The following is a 24,572-nucleotide window of genomic DNA, read 5'->3' on the forward strand; positions in this document are numbered from 1 at the left end:
TTGATAGGTGCCATTTTTAGGTAAATGAAGGCTTTTTCCAAATTGAAACGGATTTTGTGATGCGTAATAGTCGATGTAATGATATCAACATGCAAAATGGACATAAAAATAACTTCATTTTCGAGGCTCTGTGAGACACCTTGTGTGCAAATACTGTAAAACAGCCCTGATACATGTGGAAATGAATAGATCTACACCGGTGATGTACGTTGGTTAAATTTTTCATTTCATTTGCAGGTTGTCGCCATTATGCCTGATGGCCATGTACGGGTGGGGTTATTTCCGACACTATCAGAAACAATAGTGTGCCAGCTGGGCACTGTGGCTGAACTCCCCCGTACAGCAACAAAGTCTTGGAAAAGTGGGAAGAAGACCGCCTTTCGGGTACGTCAAAACCTATATATTGGTGAAATGTTTTAGAATGTATGTCTAAAATGTCTGTTTTGGAAAAAAATTCTTTGCCCGGTTGCCGGTAAGCGCTGGGCCCTTGGTCCTATTTTTTCAAGCTTCGGTCATGTATAATTTTTGTAATGTTCATGTATAATTCTTGTAATGTTAGAACATTCGACTAATGGAGGTGTTTTTTTGCAGGCAGCCAAGGCAGCCGCCGCAGCCTCCAAGGAATCCCCCGCAGCCTCCAAGGAATCCCCCGCAGCCTCCTCCTCCAAGGACTCGGCCAGGAAGAAACGAAAGGTAAGAACTCAACCTAATTTGTTTGGTTGTTTGTTGCTATGAAACCTTAAATAACACCAACATTTATTTTTGTTGGCCTTACCGGCCCAGAACGCAGTGTATCATCAGTAGTGTGTTTGGATATTTGATTATTGAACATTCGACTAATGGAGATGTTTTTTTGCAGGTGGCCAATAGCCCTGAACTCGAACCCCCCGCAGCATCCTCCTCCTCCGAGGACTCGGCAGGCAGGCAACCCTCTGAGAAAGGAACGGTAAGAACCCAACCTAATTTGTTGTGTGCGCAATTTCGTGTATACATTGGACAATATATAACGGATGATACATTGTGTATACTTGGTGTACACGGCCTATACACTTGTATAATTTTTGTAATGTTCATGTATAATTCTTGTAATGTTAGAACATTCGACTAATGGAGATGTTTTTTTTGCAGGCAGCCAAGGCAGCCGCCTCAGCCTCCAAGGAATCCCCCGCAGCCTCCTCCTCCAAGGAACCGGCCAGGAAGAAACGAAAGGTAAGAACCCAACCTAATTTGTTTGGTTGTTTGTTGCTATGAAACCTTTAATAACACCAACATTTATTTTTGTTGGCCTTACCGGCCCAGAACGCAGTGTATCATCAGTAGTGTGTTTGGATATTTGATTATTGAACATTCGACTAATGGAGATGTTTTTTTGCAGGTGGCCAATAGCCCTGAACTCGAACCCCCCGCAGCATCCTCCTCCTCCGAGGACTCGGCAGGCAGGCAACCCTCTGAGAAAGGAACGGTAAGAACCCAACCTAATTTGTTGTGTGCACAATTTCGTGTATACATTGGACAATATATAACCGATGATACATTGTGTATACTTGGTGTACACGGCCTATACACTTGTATAATTTTTGTAATGTTCATGTATAATTCTTGTAATGTTAGAACATTCGACTAATGGAGATGTTTTTTTTTGCAGGCAGCCAAGGCAGCCGCCGCAGCCTCCAAGGAATCCCCCGCAGCCTCCTCCTCCAAGGACTCGGCCAGGAAGAAACGAAAGGTAAAAACCCAACCTAATTTGTTTGGTTGTTTGTTGCTATGAAACCTTTAATAACACCAACATTTATTTTTGTTGGCCTTACCGGCCCAGAACGCAGTGTATCATCAGTAGTGTGTTTGGATATTTGATTATTGAACATTCGACTAATGGAGATGTTTTTTTGCAGGCAGCCCAGAAAAGCCACAAATTGAGTTTCGACGGGTACATCGACTTGCTTGCTGCAAAAATTGAAGAAGGGAACAAAACAAAAGGGAATAAGGACCAGAGGAGAGGTGCTGACGGCAAATTTGGCAATAAAAATTTATTGGACTGTTCCTGGAGGACCTGGTTGAAAAGCATGTTTACAGAATATCCAGGTGTGCTGTGCAAGTGCTCTTGTAATCATCGACCTTTGACTAGCGCACAAGCCTTAATAAAACACATAGAGAGAAATCACTATATCAATAATGTGGTATCATTTGGTGAGGAGGACCTGGAATTCACACCACCACAGTTTTAGCTCACCCCCCCCCCCCCCCCCCCAAGTTTAAATAAGTTGTTGAATCAACTTTGGAAATTCACCCCAAATTCAAATTTGGAAATTCACCCTTGTCTAGTGGGTTCAACTATATTTTGTATGCTCTACCTATAGTAACCATATATCTTGATTTCCCAGAAACTTGTTGACGCTGCAATTGCACTTCATATAAATACATGTTTTGGCATTCTATGTTATTTGTAAATGCTGTTTGTCCTTATATTTTGATATATCCAGTTACTTTGTTTCTACTGTTTCGCAAGTATCTTGGCAATAATATCTCTTACTACTGTATATTTTGTATGAGAGTCAAACTGTAGAACTATGTGGGTTGAAGAATATCTCTTACTACTGTATATTTTGTATGAGAGTCAAACTGTAGAACTATGTGGGTTGAAGAATAAAAGTGTGCACTCAATCAAATATTGTTTTTAGGCCAATACTTTGTAAGATATACCAAGTGCACTTGTAATCCTCGACCTTTAGCTAGCGCACAAGCCTTAATAAAACACATAGAGAGAAATGACTATATCAATAATGTGGTATCATTTGGTGAGGAGGACCTGGAAATCACACCACCACAGTTTTAGCTCATCTCCCCCTCCCCCCCAAAGTTTAAATAAGTTGTTGAATCAACTTTGGAAATTCACCCAAAACGTTTGGGGGGGGGGGGGGGGGGTATATAGGAATCACTTTGTCTGTCCGTCTGTCCGTCTGTGCAGTTTTCCTGTCTGGTCCATAACTTTTATATGCCTTAATGAATCTTTATGAAACTTTGGGAGGTCGTTACATATAATTGTATCAGTTGGTGACTTTTGTAGTAACAAGGTGAACTTGCCATTAAAACTTAGGTATTGGTTATTATCAACGAGCCCAACGGAGTTAGAGAGGGTATATAGCGTTTGGTTCGTTCGTTAGTACGTACATGCGTACTTAAGTAATAGTCAGATTAAAGTTTTGGTTAAGGTGCATATCTCGGCAACTACAAGTGGTAGAGGGATGATATTTGGTCAGTCGATACATCTTGGGTAGTAACCAACATCTGTACTGAAATTAGGTCACTTTGACTTACATTTTATGCTTGAGCAACTTAGGTTAAAGTTTCGGTTAAGGTGCATATCTCGGCAACTACAAGTGGTAGAGGGATTTGGTCAGTGGATACATCTTGAGCAGTAACCAACATCCAAACCCAAATTAGATCACCTTGACCTACAATTTGCGCTTGAGCGACTTAAAGTTTCGGTTAAGGTGCATATTCCAGTAACTACAAGTGGTAGAGGGATGATATTTGGTCAGTGGATACATCTTTGGTAGTAACTAATATCGGTACCAAAATGTAGGTCCACTGATTTGAGATTTTGTAAGTTACTGCTACAAACTATATACAAGTATCCACATTAAAAAGTTAAGATACTGATCAATTATAATCTTATGAGTTTTTATACTTTGAAAAAAAAAATGTTGGTACCAAAATTAGGTCCACTTGACCTACATTTTACGCTGAGCTACTTACTACTTAGGTTAAATTTTAGGTTAATGGGCGAGGGGGTTTGCAGTCGTGGACGACAGCTCCATTTCTTTATTATATGTTTCTGGTGGTACCAATATAGTTGTCAGTAATTGAAATGGACTTAAACCATTCTTCCTAAATGAGTCCCTCAAATGTGAAATGTAGGTCACAGCCAAACTCTGAAGCATGCATTCTTCCTAATTGCATGTGGATGTGATATGAAGCATGCCAATTTCAATCTCTGTCATCTGTTAGCTCTGACAAAGTCCCAAAGTCAGCGAACCGTAAAAATATAGGATACATCTAAAATTATGTACCACTGAGTAATATTTGTATCAAGTTGGTGACTTTAGTGGTAACAAAGTGAACTTGCCATTAAAACATAGATAATCTAAAGATTACAGATTTCACCTTGTTGTTCAGAGTCGCCTAGCTTATTAACAATTTTAGTTCACCAGAACTATTAGCGTCCCCCATCATCTGTGTCCACTTTCATGTTACAAGTTAATATCTTAACAACTTTACATTGTAGGATCATCAAACATGGTTAAATTGTTATATGAATGTATCAGGGGTGGTATATCAGCATCTAGGTCAAACTAGATCACTTTGAACTACGCTTTTCGCTTAAACAACTTGTATCCAAGTTTATCTTATACATGTAGTTCATATCTCATGTAACAATATAGTTATGTACCAGAAATAGACTTTAACCATTCCTCCTATCAAAGTTGATCGACTGTGAAAAGTAGGTCAAGAGTCAGTATCTAAAGCCTGCATCCTGCTCAGCATCCCTAGAGGCACCAATACTCGGTGTTCAACTTGTTCAGTTAATTGAGAAATTGCCTTGACCCATTCTCCCTTAATAATTCGCTAAACTATGAAATGTAGGTCACAGCCAACATCTGAAGCTTGCTCTCTTCTTAACTGCATGCAGACATCAGGTGAACTAAAATTACCTCTTTTAGTTTTGAAGCATAGATGAAATGACCACCTAGGTAAATCTAGGTCAATGTGACCAAAATACAATTTAAACCTTGTATTACAAAGTTCTCTTTCTAATATCCAAATATACAGCAGAGACAAAGCCACTCATGCAGAAAATTTTGGTCAAATATACCCAATGATCTGGTCATTACAATTGTAACAAGATGGTGTATTGTATTACCCACCTCATCCGAAAAGCAGATGAGTACTGAAATCTAGCAAAATTCTACAAGCTTCAATATTTACACAAAATTTGAAATCGAATGTTTTCATTGATTGTCACAACAGGACTGACGGAACAATATTCTGAATATTATCTGAATGCCATATATCCTACAGCAATATAGTTGTTGAAGCTGGATGTATCTTTGATCATCTTTGCTCTCACATGAGAAGATTGACAAACAACAATGGTCAGGGTTTTCCATAGATGTTCATGGCAAGCCAGTTATTTTCAAGTTGGTGTCAACATTTAACATTCTAGCAAAATTCAAATTGATACATTTTGTTTAAATCTGACATAAAAGCTGACAAGCTACTGTAAATTTTTCCGATGATATATTGTGAATACTTAGTGTAAACGGTCTATACGCTTTGTACATTGGGTATACGTCGTGCAAACGGCCTGTACAGGGCGTATACTTTGTGTGCACAATTTCGTGTATACATTGGACCATATATAACCGATGATACATTGTGTATACTTGATGTACACGGCCTGTACGCTTGGTACGTTGGGCATACGCCCTGTATAGGACGTATACTTCGTGCACAAATTTGGTGTATACATTGGACCATATATAACCGATGATACATTGTGTATACTTGGTGTAAACTGTCTATACGCTTTGTACATTGTGTATACTTGGTGTAAACGGTCTATACGCTTTGTACATTGTGTACACTTGGTGTAAATGGTCTATACGCTTTGTACATTGGGTACATTGGGTATACGTGGTGTAAACTGCCTGTACAGGGCGTATACTTTGTGTGCACAATTTGGTGTATACATTGGACCATGTATAACCGATGATACATTGTGTATACTTAGTGTAAACGGTCTATACGCTTTGTACATTGGGTATACGTCGTGCAATCGGCCTGTACAGGGCGTATACTTTGTGTGCACCACGAAGTATACGTCCTGTACAGGGCGTATGCCTAATACCAAGCGTATAGGTCGTGTACACCAAGTATACACAATGACACAATGTATCATCTGTTATATATGGTCCAATGTATACACGAAATTATGCACACAAAGTATACGCCCTATACAATTTTGTACACGAAGTATATGACCTGTACAGTCTTACATCATGCAATACCAAATCATTTATAAAAATTATGGGATACGATACCTATCAGTTTGACGCACAGCTTCTCGTATTAGGTTTAGGTTGAAGAATAAAAGAAAATATTCCAACGGAGATGCATTTCTCGCCGGCATGTTCTTTGGCCCTGGGTTCCCAGTGAATGGCTTATTTTGCACCGGTTCAGGCGGCAATACACGGAACCACACTCCAGCCATCTTGTACGGCGCAAGGCAGAACGCACGTGTTATTATGACGTCATTTACGTAAAATGACGTTATAACAAAATACCGCGTTATGGAAGTCATTTATGTCATTCTTTTCAATGTTGATATTATTTTTAAGAATTATATGTTTCGAAAATAATATACATGCATGCATTGCGTAAACATTTTAAAAATAATTTAGGGCAATAATATTATCTGTTGCTTGAATTTTTGAAGTTATTGAGAAACAAACAATCGGAACAAAATTATGCAACAATATGTTAATTACGATAAATTAATAAAATTAATGCACATGAACATATGCTGTTTTAGTGTAATGTTTAGCAATAAAAAAAAACACATTAACTTTTATTTCAACAATTGATATAATAATTATGCAAATTTTGATGGCAGATAAAAAGATCTTAGTTTGTGTAACTATGTATCAAGAAATCCGTTAATTCTAGCGCAATAAATCTCTTTTAAAAATCAAAATAATAAATTAATATGTCAATAAATTACAATTGGATACTTTATTGTTCATAATAACATACGATGCTTTTATATTTATTGACGTATATTTAATAAATCATATGGAAAAAGTGTAAAGTTAAAATCGGCCTAAAATCGGCCCCGTGGCACTCTGGACAACTGTGTGATCGGCCCAAAATCGGCCCTGTGGCACAGAAGTGGTTAAAGAGTGATTGAAAACGTGTTTTCATCGACTTTCATTTAAATTATATTTACCTATACCAAGGACTGCACATTTTGGATATATATATATGTATATGTAATGAAAGCGCTTACGTTTTATATATCGTGTTGTTAATTTCTTTTATTTTAACCACTTATGTGCCACAGGGCCTATTTGGGCCTATTTGAATATCTACGTTCAGTGCCACGGGGCCTATTTGGGCCTATTTGGAAAAGAAAAAAATATTTTTTTTAAAGATACAAATTAAGTGTTACAGGTTTTCCGTGTATTTCATAAGCTATAGTTCGTTAATATTTTTATCAAAAGGAAACAATATCGAAAATTTGCAACGTCAGTTATCTCTCTCAATGGCCGAGTGGGTCATGTTTTGACTTTTGAACAGACCGAGTGCATCCCTGGTTTGAATCCCGCTAAGTGCCATTGATGAGTTTTGCCTGCAGATTTATACTCGGATGTTATTGCCGGATTTACGTATAAACTTATGTACGTGCATACATGTTCTTTATATTTCCCATGAACTCTTTTTCACGTGTTTTTTATAAATGTATTTCATACGCAAATTATTTGGGGGAAAAAAAGGAACTTTTCCTAGGTGTATGGAGTTGCAACTGTATGTATAAACGAATGGATTCTGATTCAATCGTAATAATTTATATAAACTTTGAAAGGGATATTTCTATTTTAAGCAACTGATTGCCGTATGATTTAACTTGTTGAAAGCTTACATGTAGAAGAGCAATGCATTACAACAAGCCAATTTGTTTTCTTCTGTGAATTTGTAGCTCTTACAACAAGTTAAATATACCAGAAATTGATTAACATTTAACGTCTCTTTATTAGTAAAAAAAAAAGGAAGCATTTTTAACACAGCTCCACAAAAAAGTTATGCAATTCAAAGATGTCTGTTTTGTGAGTATACTAATAACACCCCCCCCCCCCCTCAGTTCTACATGTTCTTTAATGTGTCTTCCTTTATTTTCTAATATACAACCTTACCTTAACCATTTATTTTTAATGCATGAGAGGGTGTACGTGTGCGTGTAAGTGAATGAGAGGAATGAGATGAGCAAAGGTCATTATGTTTATGCATTGACAAAATCTGTATGTCCTTTATTTTATTTGGACATATATATATATATATATATATATATATATATATATATATATATATATATATATATATATATGTATATATATATACATGTATTGCTCTGATAAGCTGTAATGCTTGAAGACATAAAGAATTGAATGGAATTGATCCTTCTGACTACTCGAATGACCCTACAACCAGTGTTTGATAACGAGCCATTTCACACCACACAAAAGGAAAATATATATGCGCTTACAATCTTTCCAAAAATAAAATGACCATCTAATTAACAAACGATTCTGTCATAAAGATGAAAAATAACTTAAGTTATGATCTCATATACAGACATCATAAGTGTTAAGGATAAAACAGTTTGATTGGAGGTAGCACTACAATATTAAATATTGTAGTGCATGAAATATAAAATTTTACCAAATATTTAAAACTTTATTTGCATGTAAAATCAAAACAAAGTTTTTGAAATATTCCCGTAAACAGTTTATCAAAAAAAATTACATTGTATAAATAAAACATTGGTAGCAAGAAACACACACACCTTCAAATTTGAAATCAAGTCAGGGCCTTTTCACTACCACCCCCTCCCCCACACCGTCCTCTAGTGATCTTGATTTTTTTTTCTAAAAACTAAGAATGTATCAGACTCTCAGACTTCTAACGTGTTGAGTTTTATCTCATAAAAAATTCAGTCCCTGCCATCGGCAAATAACCCGATGTAAATGGAATAACTCTGGGATTATTTTTCGTCAGCCATGTTTTGACGTGAACCCTGGTATTTATAAATGATATAGTTATGATAACGATTATTCAGGGGGCCGTGGCGCCAAGAACGGCATAATTATTGAAGGTTCTGAGACCGGTCACCCCCGGGCAGGACCCCCACCCTCAGGAATCCGGGGTCACCTAATTGTCACAAGTCCTAGTTTAGGCGCCCTGCGCCTTGTTTATGTCCCTATATAATATGATAATATAGTTATTATAACGATTATTCAGGGGGCCGTGGCGCCAAGAACGGCATAATTATTGAAGGTTCTGAGACCGGTCACCCCCGGGCAGGACCCCCACCCTCAGGAATCCGGGGTCACCTAATTGTCACAAGTCCTAGTTTAGGCGCCCTGCGCCTTGTTTATGTCCCTATATAATATGATGATATAGTTATGATAACGATTATTCAGGGGGCCGTGGCGCCAAGAACGGCATAATTATTGAAGGTTCTGAGACCGGTCACCCCCGGGCAGGACCCCCACCCTCAGGAATCCGGGGTCACCTAATTGTCACAAGTCCTAGTTTAGGCGCCCTGCGCCTTGTTTATGTCCCTATATAATATGATAATATAGTTATTATAACGATTATTCAGGGGGCCGTGGCGCCAAGAACGGCATAATTATTGAAGGTTCTGAGACCGGTCACCCCCGGGCAGGACCCCCACCCTCAGGAATCCGGGGTCACCTAATTGTCACAAGTCCTAGTTTAGGCGCCCTGCGCCTTGTTTATGTCCCTATATAATATGATGATATAGTTATGATAACGATTATTCAGGGGGCCGTGGCGCCAAGAACGGCATAATTATTGAAGGTTCTGAGACCGGTCACCCCCGGGCAGGACCCCCACCCTCAGGAATCCGGGGTCACCTAATTGTCACAAGTCCTAGTTTAGGCGCCCTGCGCCTTGTTTATGTCCCTATATAATATGATGATATAGTTATGATAACGATTATTCAGGGGGCCGTGGCGCCAAGAACGGCATAATTATTGAAGGTTCTGAGACCGGTCACCCCCGGGCAGGACCCCCACCCTCAGGAATCCGGGGTCACCTAATTGTCACAAGTCCTAGTTTAGGCGCCCTGCGCCTTGTTTATGTCCCTATATAATATGATAATATAGTTATGATAACGATTATTCAGGGGGCCGTGGCGCCAAGAACGGCATAATTATTGAAGGTTCTGAGACCGGTCACCCCCGGGCAGGACCCCCACCCTCAGGAATCCGGGGTCACCTAATTGTCACAAGTCCTAGTTTAGGCGCCCTGCGCCTTGTTTATGTCCCTATATAATATGATAATATAGTTATTATAACGATTATTCAGGGGGCCGTGGCGCCAAGAACGGCATAATTATTGAAGGTTCTGAGACCGGTCACCCCCGGGCAGGACCCCCACCCTCAGGAATCCGGGGTCACCTAATTGTCACAAGTCCTAGTTTAGGCGCCCTGCGCCTTGTTTATGTCCCTATATAATATGATGATATAGTTATGATAACGATTATTCAGGGGGCCGTGGCGCCAAGAACGGCATAATTATTGAAGGTTCTGAGACCGGTCACCCCCGGGCAGGACCCCCACCCTCAGGAATCCGGGGTCACCTAATTGTCACAAGTCCTAGTTTAGGCGCCCTGCGCCTTGTTTATGTCCCTATATAATATGATAATATAGTTATTATAACGATTATTCAGGGGGCCGTGGCGCCAAGAACGGCATAATTATTGAAGGTTCTGAGACCGGTCACCCCCGGGCAGGACCCCCACCCTCAGGAATCCGGGGTCACCTAATTGTCACAAGTCCTAGTTTAGGCGCCCTGCGCCTTGTTTATGTCCCTATATAATATGATGATATAGTTATGATAACGATTATTCAGGGGGCCGTGGCGCCAAGAACGGCATAATTATTGAAGGTTCTGAGACCGGTCACCCCCGGGCAGGACCCCCACCCTCAGGAATCCGGGGTCACCTAATTGTCACAAGTCCTAGTTTAGGCGCCCTGCGCCTTGTTTATGTCCCTATATAATATGATGATATAGTTATGATAACGATTATTCAGGGGGCCGTGGCGCCAAGAACGGCATAATTATTGAAGGTTCTGAGACCGGTCACCCCCGGGCAGGACCCCCACCCTCAGGAATCCGGGGTCACCTAATTGTCACAAGTCCTAGTTTAGGCGCCCTGCGCCTTGTTTATGTCCCTATATAATATGATAATATAGTTATGATAACGATTATTCAGGGGGCCGTGGCGCCAAGAACGGCATAATTATTGAAGGTTCTGAGACCGGTCACCCCCGGGCAGGACCCCCACCCTCAGGAATCCGGGGTCACCTAATTGTCACAAGTCCTAGTTTAGGCGCCCTGCGCCTTGTTTATGTCCCTATATAATATGATAATATAGTTATTATAACGATTATTCAGGGGGCCGTGGCGCCAAGAACGGCATAATTATTGAAGGTTCTGAGACCGGTCACCCCCGGGCAGGACCCCCACCCTCAGGAATCCGGGGTCACCTAATTGTCACAAGTCCTAGTTTAGGCGCCCTGCGCCTTGTTTATGTCCCTATATAATATGATGATATAGTTATGATAACGATTATTCAGGGGGCCGTGGCGCCAAGAACGGCATAATTATTGAAGGTTCTGAGACCGGTCACCCCCGGGCAGGACCCCCACCCTCAGGAATCCGGGGTCACCTAATTGTCACAAGTCCTAGTTTAGGCGCCCTGCGCCTTGTTTATGTCCCTATATAATATGATAATATAGTTATTATAACGATTATTCAGGGGGCCGTGGCGCCAAGAACGGCATAATTATTGAAGGTTCTGAGACCGGTCACCCCCGGGCAGGACCCCCACCCTCAGGAATCCGGGGTCACCTAATTGTCACAAGTCCTAGTTTAGGCGCCCTGCGCCTTGTTTATGTCCCTATATAATATGATGATATAGTTATGATAACGATTATTCAGGGGGCCGTGGCGCCAAGAACGGCATAATTATTGAAGGTTCTGAGACCGGTCACCCCCGGGCAGGACCCCCACCCTCAGGAATCCGGGGTCACCTAATTGTCACAAGTCCTAGTTTAGGCGCCCTGCGCCTTGTTTATGTCCCTATATAATATGATGATATAGTTATGATAACGATTATTCAGGGGGCCGTGGCGCCAAGAACGGCATAATTATTGAAGGTTCTGAGACCGGTCACCCCCGGGCAGGACCCCCACCCTCAGGAATCCGGGGTCACCTAATTGTCACAAGTCCTAGTTTAGGCGCCCTGCGCCTTGTTTATGTCCCTATATAATATGATAATATAGTTATGATAACGATTATTCAGGGGGCCGTGGCGCCAAGAACGGCATAATTATTGAAGGTTCTGAGACCGGTCACCCCCGGGCAGGACCCCCACCCTCAGGAATCCGGGGTCACCTAATTGTCACAAGTCCTAGTTTAGGCGCCCTGCGCCTTGTTTATGTCCCTATATAATATGATAATATAGTTATTATAACGATTATTCAGGGGGCCGTGGCGCCAAGAACGGCATAATTATTGAAGGTTCTGAGACCGGTCACCCCCGGGCAGGACCCCCACCCTCAGGAATCCGGGGTCACCTAATTGTCACAAGTCCTAGTTTAGGCGCCCTGCGCCTTGTTTATGTCCCTATATAATATGATGATATAGTTATGATAACGATTATTCAGGGGGCCGTGGCGCCAAGAACGGCATAATTATTGAAGGTTCTGAGACCGGTCACCCCCGGGCAGGACCCCCACCCTCAGGAATCCGAGGTCACCTAATTGTCACAAGTCCTAGTTTAGGCGCCCTGCGCCTTGTTTATGTCCCTATATAATATGATAATATAGTTATTATAACGATTATTCAGGGGGCCGTGGCGCCAAGAACGGCATAATTATTGAAGGTTCTGAGACCGGTCACCCCCGGGCAGGACCCCCACCCTCAGGAATCCGGGGTCACCTAATTGTCACAAGTCCTAGTTTAGGCGCCCTGCGCCTTGTTTATGTCCCTATATAATATGATGATATAGTTATGATAACGATTATTCAGGGGGCCGTGGCGCCAAGAACGGCATAATTATTGAAGGTTCTGAGACCGGTCACCCCCGGGCAGGACCCCCACCCTCAGGAATCCGGGGTCACCTAATTGTCACAAGTCCTAGTTTAGGCGCCCTGCGCCTTGTTTATGTCCCTATATAATATGATGATATAGTTATGATAACGATTATTCAGGGGGCCGTGGCGCCAAGAACGGCATAATTATTGAAGGTTCTGAGACCGGTCACCCCCGGGCAGGACCCCCACCCTCAGGAATCCGGGGTCACCTAATTGTCACAAGTCCTAGTTTAGGCGCCCTGCGCCTTGTTTATGTCCCTATATAATATGATAATATAGTTATTATAACGATTATTCAGGGGGCCGTGGCGCCAAGAACGGCATAATTATTGAAGGTTCTGAGACCGGTCACCCCCGGGCAGGACCCCCACCCTCAGGAATCCGGGGTCACCTAATTGTCACAAGTCCTAGTTTAGGCGCCCTGCGCCTTGTTTATGTCCCTATATAATATGATGATATAGTTATGATAACGATTATTCAGGGGGCCGTGGCGCCAAGAACGGCATAATTATTGAAGGTTCTGAGACCGGTCACCCCCGGGCAGGACCCCCACCCTCAGGAATCCGGGGTCACCTAATTGTCACAAGTCCTAGTTTAGGCGCCCTGCGCCTTGTTTATGTCCCTATATAATATGATGATATAGTTATGATAACGATTATTCAGGGGGCCGTGGCGCCAAGAACGGCATAATTATTGAAGGTTCTGAGACCGGTCACCCCCGGGCAGGACCCCCACCCTCAGGAATCCGGGGTCACCTAATTGTCACAAGTCCTAGTTTAGGCGCCCTGCGCCTTGTTTATGTCCCTATATAATATGATAATATAGTTATGATAACGATTATTCAGGGGGCCGTGGCGCCAAGAACGGCATAATTATTGAAGGTTCTGAGACCGGTCACCCCCGGGCAGGACCCCCACCCTCAGGAATCCGGGGTCACCTAATTGTCACAAGTCCTAGTTTAGGCGCCCTGCGCCTTGTTTATGTCCCTATATAATATGATAATATAGTTATTATAACGATTATTCAGGGGGCCGTGGCGCCAAGAACGGCATAATTATTGAAGGTTCTGAGACCGGTCACCCCCGGGCAGGACCCCCACCCTCAGGAATCCGGGGTCACCTAATTGTCACAAGTCCTAGTTTAGGCGCCCTGCGCCTTGTTTATGTCCCTATATAATATGATGATATAGTTATGATAACGATTATTCAGGGGGCCGTGGCGCCAAGAACGGCATAATTATTGAAGGTTCTGAGACCGGTCACCCCCGGGCAGGACCCCCACCCTCAGGAATCCGGGGTCACCTAATTGTCACAAGTCCTAGTTTAGGCGCCCTGCGCCTTGTTTATGTCCCTATATAATATGATAATATAGTTATTATAACGATTATTCAGGGGGCCGTGGCGCCAAGAACGGCATAATTATTGAAGGTTCTGAGACCGGTCACCCCCGGGCAGGACCCCCACCCTCAGGAATCCGGGGTCACCTAATTGTCACAAGTCCTAGTTTAGGCGCCCTGCGCCTTGTTTATGTCCCTATATAATATGATGATATAGTTATGATAACGATTATTCAGGGGGCCGTGGCGCCAAGAACGGCATAATTATTGAAGGTTCTGAGACCGGTCACCCCCGGGCAGGACCCCCACCCTCAGGAATCCGGGGTCACCTAATTGTCACAAGTCCTAGTTTAGGCGCCCTGCGCCTTGTTTATGTCCCTATATAATATGATGATATAGTTATGATAACGATTATTCAGGGGGCCGTGGCGCCAAGAACGGCATAATTATTGAAGGTTCTGAGACCGGTCACCCCCGGGCAGGACCCCCACCCTCAGGAATCCGGGGTCACCTAATTGTCACAAGTCCTAGTTTAGGCGCCCTGCGCCTTGTTTATGTCCCTATATAATATGATAATATAGTTATGATAACGATTATTCAGGGGGCCGTGGCGCCAAGAACGGCATAATTATTGAAGGTTCTGAGACCGGTCACCCCCGGGCAGGACCCCCACCCTCAGGAATCCGGGGTCACCTAATTGTCACAAGTCCTAGTTTAGGCGCCCTGCGCCTTGTTTATGTCCCTATATAATATGATAATATAGTTATTATAACGATTATTCAGGGGGCCGTGGCGCCAAGAACGGCATAATTATTGAAGGTTCTGAGACCGGTCACCCCCGGGCAGGACCCCCACCCTCAGGAATCCGGGGTCACCTAATTGTCACAAGTCCTAGTTTAGGCGCCCTGCGCCTTGTTTATGTCCCTATATAATATGATGATATAGTTATGATAACGATTATTCAGGGGGCCGTGGCGCCAAGAACGGCATAATTATTGAAGGTTCTGAGACCGGTCACCCCCGGGCAGGACCCCCACCCTCAGGAATCCGGGGTCACCTAATTGTCACAAGTCCTAGTTTAGGCGCCCTGCGCCTTGTTTATGTCCCTATATAATATGATAATATAGTTATTATAACGATTATTCAGGGGGCCGTGGCGCCAAGAACGGCATAATTATTGAAGGTTCTGAGACCGGTCACCCCCGGGCAGGACCCCCACCCTCAGGAATCCGGGGTCACCTAATTGTCACAAGTCCTAGTTTAGGCGCCCTGCGCCTTGTTTATGTCCCTATATAATATGATGATATAGTTATGATAACGATTATTCAGGGGGCCGTGGCGCCAAGAACGGCATAATTATTGAAGGTTCTGAGACCGGTCACCCCCGGGCAGGACCCCCACCCTCAGGAATCCGGGGTCACCTAATTGTCACAAGTCCTAGTTTAGGCGCCCTGCGCCTTGTTTATGTCCCTATATAATATGATGATATAGTTATGATAACGATTATTCAGGGGGCCGTGGCGCCAAGAACGGCATAATTATTGAAGGTTCTGAGACCGGTCACCCCCGGGCAGGACCCCCACCCTCAGGAATCCGGGGTCACCTAATTGTCACAAGTCCTAGTTTAGGCGCCCTGCGCCTTGTTTATGTCCCTATATAATATGATAATATAGTTATGATAACGATTATTCAGGGGGCCGTGGCGCCAAGAACGGCATAATTATTGAAGGTTCTGAGACCGGTCACCCCCGGGCAGGACCCCCACCCTCAGGAATCCGGGGTCACCTAATTGTCACAAGTCCTAGTTTAGGCGCCCTGCGCCTTGTTTATGTCCCTATATAATATGATAATATAGTTATTATAACGATTATTCAGGGGGCCGTGGCGCCAAGAACGGCATAATTATTGAAGGTTCTGAGACCGGTCACCCCCGGGCAGGACCCCCACCCTCAGGAATCCGGGGTCACCTAATTGTCACAAGTCCTAGTTTAGGCGCCCTGCGCCTTGTTTATGTCCCTATATAATATGATGATATAGTTATGATAACGATTATTCAGGGGGCCGTGGCGCCAAGAACGGCATAATTATTGAAGGTTCTGAGACCGGTCACCCCCGGGCAGGACCCCCACCCTCAGGAATCCGGGGTCACCTAATTGTCACAAGTCCTAGTTTAGGCGCCCTGCGCCTTGTTTATGTCCCTATATAATATGATAATATAGTTATTATAACGATTATTCAGGGGGCCGTGGCGCCAAGAACGGCATAATTATTGAAGGTTCTGAGACCGGTCACCCCCGGGCAGGACCCCCACCCTCAGGAATCCGGGGTCACCTAATTGTCACAAGTCCTAGTTTAGGCGCCCTGCGCCTTGTTTATGTCCCTATATAATATGATGATATAGTTATGATAACGATTATTCAGGGGGCCGTGGCGCCAAGAACGGCATAATTATTGAAGGTTCTGAGACCGGTCACCCCCGGGCAGGACCCCCACCCTCAGGAATCCGGGGTCACCTAATTGTCACAAGTCCTAGTTTAGGCGCCCTGCGCCTTGTTTATGTCCCTATATAATATGATGATATAGTTATGATAACGATTATTCAGGGGGCCGTGGCGCCAAGAACGGCATAATTATTGAAGGTTCTGAGACCGGTCACCCCCGGGCAGGACCCCCACCCTCAGGAATCCGGGGTCACCTAATTGTCACAAGTCCTAGTTTAGGCGCCCTGCGCCTTGTTTATGTCCCTATATAATATGATAATATAGTTATGATAACGATTATTCAGGGGGCCGTGGCGCCAAGAACGGCATAATTATTGAAGGTTCTGAGACCGGTCACCCCCGGGCAGGACCCCCACCCTCAGGAATCCGGGGTCACCTAATTGTCACAAGTCCTAGTTTAGGCGCCCTGCGCCTTGTTTATGTCCCTATATAATATGATAATATAGTTATTATAACGATTATTCAGGGGGCCGTGGCGCCAAGAACGGCATAATTATTGAAGGTTCTGAGACCGGTCACCCCCGGGCAGGACCCCCACCCTCAGGAATCCGGGGTCACCTAATTGTCACAAGTCCTAGTTTAGGCGCCCTGCGCCTTGTTTATGTCCCTATATAATATGATGATATAGTTATGATAACGATTATTCAGGGGGCCGTGGCGCCAAGAACGGCATAATTATTGAAGGTTCTGAGACCGGTCACCCCCGGGCAGGACCCCCACCCTCAGGAATCCGGGGTCACCTAATTGTCACAAGTCCTAGTTTAGGCGCCCTGCGCCTTGTTTATGTCCCTATATAATATGATAATATAGTTATTATAACGATTATTCAGGGGGCCGTGGCGCCAAGAACGGCATAATTATTGAAGGTTCTGAGACCGGTCACCCCCGGGCAGGACCCCCACCCTCAGGAATCCGGGGTCACCTAATTGTCACAAGTCCTAGTTTAGGCGCCCTGCGCCTTGTTTATGTCCCTATATAATATGATGATATAGTTATGATAACGATTATTCAGGGGGCCGTGGCGCCAAGAACGGCATAATTATTGAAGGTTCTGAGACCGGTCACCCCCGGGCAGGACCCCCACCCTCAGGAATCCGGGGTCACCTAATTGTCACAAGTCCTAGTTTAGGCGCCCTGCGCCTTGTTTATGTCCCTATATAATATGATGATATAGTTATGATAACGATTATTCAGGGGGCCGTGGCGCCAAGAACGGCATAATTATTGAAGGTTCTGAGACCGGTCACCCCCGGGCAGGACCCCCACCCTCAGGAATCCGGGGTCACCTAATTGTCACAAGTCCTAGTTTAGGCGCCCTGCGCCTTGTTTATGTCCCTATATAATATGATAATATAGTTATGATAACGATTATTCAGGGGGCCGTGGCGCCAAGAACGGCATAATTATTGAAGGTTCTGAGACCGGTCACCCCCGGGCAGGACCCCCACCCTCAGGAATCCGGGGTCACCTAATTGTCACAAGTCCTAGTTTAGGCGCCCTGCGCCTTGTTTATGTCCCTATATAATATGATAATATAGTTATTATAACGATTATTCAGGGGGCCGTGGCGCCAAGAACGGCATAATTATTGAAGGTTCTGAGACCGGTCACCCCCGGGCAGGACCCCCACCCTCAGGAATCCGGGGTCACCTAATTGTCACAAGTCCTAGTTTAGGCGCCCTGCGCCTTGTTTATGTCCCTATATAATATGATGATATAGTTATGATAACGATTATTCAGGGGGCCGTGGCGCCAAGAACGGCATAATTATTGAAGGTTCTGAGACCGGTCACCCCCGGGCAGGACCCCCACCCTCAGGAATCCGGGGTCACCTAATTGTCACAAGTCCTAGTTTAGGCGCCCTGCGCCTTGTTTATGTCCCTATATAATATGATGATATAGTTATGATAACGATTATTCAGGGGGCCGTGGCGCCAAGAACGGCATAATTATTGAAGGTTCTGAGACCGGTCACCCCCGGGCAGGACCCCCACCCTCAGGAATCCGGGGTCACCTAATTGTCACAAGTCCTAGTTTAGGCGCCCTGCGCCTTGTTTATGTCCCTATATAATATGATAATATAGTTATGATAACGATTATTCAGGGGGCCGTGGCGCCAAGAACGGCATAATTATTGAAGGTTCTGAGACCGGTCACCCCCGGGCAGGACCCCCACCCTCAGGAATCCGGGGTCACCTAATTGTCACAAGTCCTAGTTTAGGCGCCCTGCGCCTTGTTTATGTCCCTATATAATATGATAATATAGTTATTATAACGATTATTCAGGGGGCCGTGGCGCCAAGAACGGCATAATTATTGAAGGTTCTGAGACCGGTCACCCCCGGACAGGACCCCCACCCTCAGGAATCCGGGGTCACCTAATTGTCACAAGTCCTAGTTTAGGCGCCCTGCGCCTTGTTTATGTCCCAATATAATATGATGATATAGTTATGATAACGATTATTCAGGGGGCCGTGGCGCCAAGAACGGCATAATTATTGAAGGTTCTGAGACCGGTCACCCCCGGGCAGGACCCCCACCCTCAGGAATCCGGGGTCACCTAATTGTCACAAGTCCTAGTTTAGGCGCCCTGCGCCTTGTTTATGTCCCTATATGATATGATAATATAGTTATTATAACGATTATTCAGGGGGCCGTGGCGCCAAGAACGGCATAATTATTGAAGGTTCTGAGACCGGTCACCCCCGGGCAGGACCCCCACCCTCAGGAATCCGGGGTCACCTAATTGTCACAAGTCCTAGTTTAGGCGCCCTGCGCCTTGTTTATGTCCCTATATAATATGATAATATAGTTATTATAACGATTATTCAGGGGGCCGTGGCGCCAAGAACGGCATAATTATTGAAGGTTCTGAGACCGGTCACCCCCGGGCAGGACCCCCACCCTCAGGAATCCGGGGTCACCTAATTGTCACAAGTCCTAGTTTAGGCGCCCTGCGCCTTGTTTATGTCCCTATATAATATGATGATATAGTTATGATAACGATTATTCAGGGGGCCGTGGCGCTAAGAACGGCATAATTATTGAAGGTTCTGAGACCGGTCACCCCCGGGCAGGACCCCCACCCTCAGGAATCCGGGGTCACCTAATTGTCACAAGTCCTAGTTTAGGCGCCCTGCGCCTTGTTTATGTCCCTATATAATATGATAATATAGTTATTATAACGATTATTCAGGGGGCCGTGGCGCCAAGAACGGCATAATTATTGAAGGTTCTGAGACCGGTCACCCCCGGGCAGGACCCCCACCCTCAGGAATCCGGGGTCACCTAATTGTCACAAGTCCTAGTTTAGGCGCCCTGCGCCTTGTTTATGTCCCTATATAATATGATAATATAGTTATGATAACGATTATTCAGGGGGCCGTGGCGCCAAAAACGGCATAATTATTGAAGGTTCTGAGACCGGTCACCCCCGGGCAGGACCCCCACCCTCAGGAATCCGGGGTCACCTAATTGTCACAAGTCCTAGTTTAGGCGCCCTGCGCCTTGTTTATGTCCCTATATAATATGATGATATAGTTATGATAACGATTATTCAGGGGGCCGTGGCGCCAAGAACGGCATAATTATTGAAGGTTCTGAGACCGGTCACCCCCGGGCAGGACCCCCACCCTCAGGAATCCGGGGTCACCTAATTGTCACAAGTCCTAGTTTAGGCGCCCTGCGCCTTGTTTATGTCCCTATATAATATGATGATATAGTTATGATAACGATTATTCAGGGGGCCGTGGCGCCAAGAACGGCATAATTATTGAAGGTTCTGAGACCGGTCAGCCCCGGGCAGGACCCCCACCCTCAGGAATCCGGGGTCACCTAATTGTCACAAGTCCTAGTTTAGGCGCCCTGCGCCTTGTTTATGTCCCTATATAATATGATAATATAGTTATTATAACGATTATTCAGGGGGCCGTGGCGCCAAGAACGGCATAATTATTGAAGGTTCTGAGACCGGTCACCCCCGGGCAGGACCCCCACCCTCAGGAATCCGGGGTCACCTAATTGTCACAAGTCCTAGTTTAGGCGCCCTGCGCCTTGTTTATGTCCCTATATAATATGATGATATAGTTATGATAACGATTATTCAGGGGGCCGTGGCGCCAAGAACGGCATAATTATTGAAGGTTCTGAGACCGGTCACCCCCGGGCAGGACCCCTACCCTCAGGAATCCGGGGTCACCTAATTGTCACAAGTCCTAGTTTAGGCGCCCTGCGCCTTATTTATGTCCCAATATAATATGATGATATAGTTATGATAACGATTATTCAGGGGGCCGTGGCGCCAAGAACGGCATAATTATTGAAGGTTCTGAGACCGGTCACCCCCGGGCAGGACCCCCACCCTCAGGAATCCGGGGTCACCTAATTGTCACAAGTCCTAGTTTAGGCGCCCTGCGCCTTGTTTATGTCCCTATATAATATGATGATATAGTTATGATAACGATTATTCAGGGGGCCGTGGCGCCAAGAACGGCATAATTATTGAAGGTTCTGAGACCGGTCACCCCCGGGCAGGACCCCCACCCTCAGGAATCCGGGGTCACCTAATTGTCACAAGTCCTAGTTTAGGCGCCCTGCGCCTTGTTTATGTCCCTATATAATATGATGATATAGTTATGATAACGATTATTCAGGGGGCCGTGGCGCCAAGAACGGCATAATTATTGAAGGTTCTGAGACCGGTCACCCCCGGGCAGGACCCCCACCCTCAGGAATCCGGGGTCACCTAATTGTCACAAGTCCTAGTTTAGGCGCCTTGCGCCTATTTACCGAGGGATATTTTCCCGTCGGGATCGAAAAACTAGTCGATAAGCATATTTAGAACGGAGTTAGTGCGTTGAAGTTAGTGCGTGCTAGCTTGACTTTGGTCTGACATAGCGAGCTGCATTCTTCGAAAATCCGCCAAAGATACAAGGATCCCGATCCCGACCCATAAAATGAATACGAAGTAAACAACACCCCCAATACCCCCCGCCCCCCCCCCCCCACCCACACACACACACAATCGTAGTTTAGACCGTGGATGGAAGGTGATTTCTTTTAGCTTTTCATACATGTATCTTTAACTTCACAGAATAGTAAATTCTCTTAAGCTTGTGACCAACTTTCGTTCAAAGTTATGATGAAAGTTAAAGCCCCCCCCCCCAATCTTCGCTAGCCAAGGGTTCCCTTCTATGAGAAGTGTAGTGTATCGGAAACCCTTTGTTAGCGAAGATGACTTCCTTTCCCTTAATTACGATCTAAGGAACGCGTCAATCAAGTAAAGAATGACAATATACAGGTTTAGCTAACCGACGGTAACATTCTAATTTTCTTATTTTATTTATTTGTTTTATATATATACATGAATCGTTTGTAAATCAAAAACTGTCAATTGATTTCAAACAGTCAGCGAGGCCTAAATCAGCTGCTGCAGTGTTGATAGTTGAATGTGAACCCATTTTATTTTGTTTAAGAATTAAACAAAAGCGATCACGAATAGTTGTAAAAACATATTTAGACATTTGAAAAAAATAAAAAAAAGACTCAATAAAGAAGTACCATACAAATTTCTTCATTGATCAATTTTAGAGACAACGTCTATGTATTTGGTTCCATAAAGCTGTAACTAATTTCTGTTCAGCATTTTTATTATTTTTTATTATCCCCCGTTTTTTTTTTGTTTTTTTGTTTTTGTTTTTTTTGTTTTTTTTTTTATAAAATCGTGACCTTTTTTTTTTTAAAATATATGTTTTAATATTATAGGTTGTACACTGTAAGAAATGATAATTCGGACATATACTCTATTTTATTTCATTATTTATTTTTATCATATGTTCCATTAAAACCAGGGAAGGGAAGAATTTGCATATATTATCAACAAACATATTTTGTTACTACCCACAGGGGCCAAGTCCGTTTGAACATTAATTTTAATGTAACCATCTTTATTTATGGTTACATTGAAATTAATGTTAAAACGGGCTTGGCCCCTGTGTTACGACCTGCAAGAGTAGGAATGGTGTTTCTACTAGATGAAAGAACGATAACTCTAAATGACATATATATAGATCGATTTGCACAACTTATATTACGTTATTATATAATTATGTCACATAGTAAACTGTATGGCTTAGTCAAACTCAATGTGGGACTATTGCCCCAATCTTACGTGCTGCAGTAACTTAGTATAATCATTAATATCATCTTTGCTAGCTAGGGAAGGAATCCTTGGTTAGCGATGATGGAATATCATATAGAATAGACTTTACACAGATTATAACTACGATTGATATTTGGGTGGGTTTTTTTGTTGTTGTTTTTTTTCGTTTTTTGTTTTTTGGTTTTTTTTATTGCCTACACATGATGTTTCCTCCTTGATAAATAATTCCTTGATGGAACATCATTTTGTTAAGTTAAGGTCTATTTAAAATTTCCGTTAGGATGGTGACAATTCCTTCCTGCAGGAATTTAATCCGGATTCTATAGGATTTTAAAAGATGGAGAAGATATGAAACACTTCCCAATTGGAAAGAAAGAATGTAAGATTAGAAGTTTGTGCGGATTAGGGCATGTGCGCAATTCAAAGTACTATTTTAAATATAATTGTGCAACAATAACACCATAGCTCAGTAGTTAGAGTACAGGCCGTGTGAGCGCAGAATAAGAGTCCGACTTGATTAGAGCTTTTGTATTTTTACTGAATTAAATATTCGAAAACCATATTTTTTTTCTCAAAACTTGAATACTTTTATGCCTGTTTGGCTTACATATACTGCTGATGCATCTAGCTATTATTCACAATAAAATTATTTTCTGCAAATTTGAAAAAACAAATTTAAGAAGTAGTGATCCATGCACCTTAAACGAAGTATTGAAACCGATTCTCAGAGTAGCGGTAGAGGATCAAAAACATCCAATATTAATCAGATTGCGTGATTGGTTGAAATTGTTACCAAGTAACTGTTTTACCGTGTTCCTGCTGCGGGTTTATGCATACGGTATGCGGGAAGAAAGAGTGAAGAAAGAGTGTTCGAGTATCTGAGTGACTGTATTGCTGCATGATGCGTCATTGATTGTCCATGTTGCAGGTGCGAGTTTGTGTGGCTCCAGGCACGTATACCATCTTAAATTTAAAAAAGTATTTATCTACCTGTATATATAAATATGCATATAAATTTAAGAAAATGATTGCCCCGCGTAGGGTAGAAAAAAGGTTGGAGGCTGTGTGTGTGGGTGGTGGTACGTGACGGAATAGTATGAGAGGTTGGTTAGGTGAGGGTTCTCGTATTATAATTGTTGTATTATAATTTATATATCATTTATTAGACCCTTGACGTCACAATTTAATGCAAATATGTTATTGTACCTCATGTACCATTGTATCATAATGGTTTGAGAGAATAAATTCAATTGAATTGAATCGTATATCAACAACGCATTGTCTTGTGACACGTGGCGCCACCACAAAGGTTGATTGACACATCTTTACCTTACAACACAAAGACTGGAGAACCATCAACACGACATAGAAAACAGACAAACTCGAGTCCGTGCAGATTGGGGTTGAGATATTTCGTTATCATCGATTGCATTTATAGCCCTGCGCCGGGACCTATTATTCCCATGCAAATGAGCTGGCAGAATAATTATTGTCTGGCGAGTAAACATGTTCAAAATGCATGCATAATCAATGGGAATCTGCATGTTCTAGATACAATCCAATAAATTAAATCCTTCTCAAATCTTGATAACCCTTGGATCAAACGATCTTAT

General features: G+C 43.5%; 2 protein-coding genes across 2 annotated transcripts in view; one reads left to right on the forward strand and one right to left on the reverse strand.

The window, feature by feature from the left end:
* Window positions 1–24,572, reverse strand: part of LOC128176307 (uncharacterized) — a 47,295-nt gene that overhangs the window by 9,578 nt on the left and 13,145 nt on the right. The window lies entirely within an intron of this gene.
* LOC128176309 (nucleolar protein dao-5-like) lies at window positions 247–2,898 on the forward strand. Its single transcript, XM_052842562.1, has 7 exons — window positions 247–384; window positions 592–693; window positions 860–946; window positions 1,129–1,209; window positions 1,376–1,462; window positions 1,646–1,726; window positions 1,893–2,898. Exons 1-7 carry the CDS (start codon window positions 250–252, stop codon window positions 2,223–2,225), a joined length of 906 nt encoding a protein of 301 aa, XP_052698522.1. The 5' UTR covers window positions 247–249; the 3' UTR covers window positions 2,226–2,898.

The sequence above is a fragment of the Crassostrea angulata genome, chromosome 3 (genome assembly GCF_025612915.1).
Source record: "Crassostrea angulata isolate pt1a10 chromosome 3, ASM2561291v2, whole genome shotgun sequence".
Taxonomy (NCBI): domain Eukaryota; kingdom Metazoa; phylum Mollusca; class Bivalvia; order Ostreida; family Ostreidae; genus Magallana; species Magallana angulata.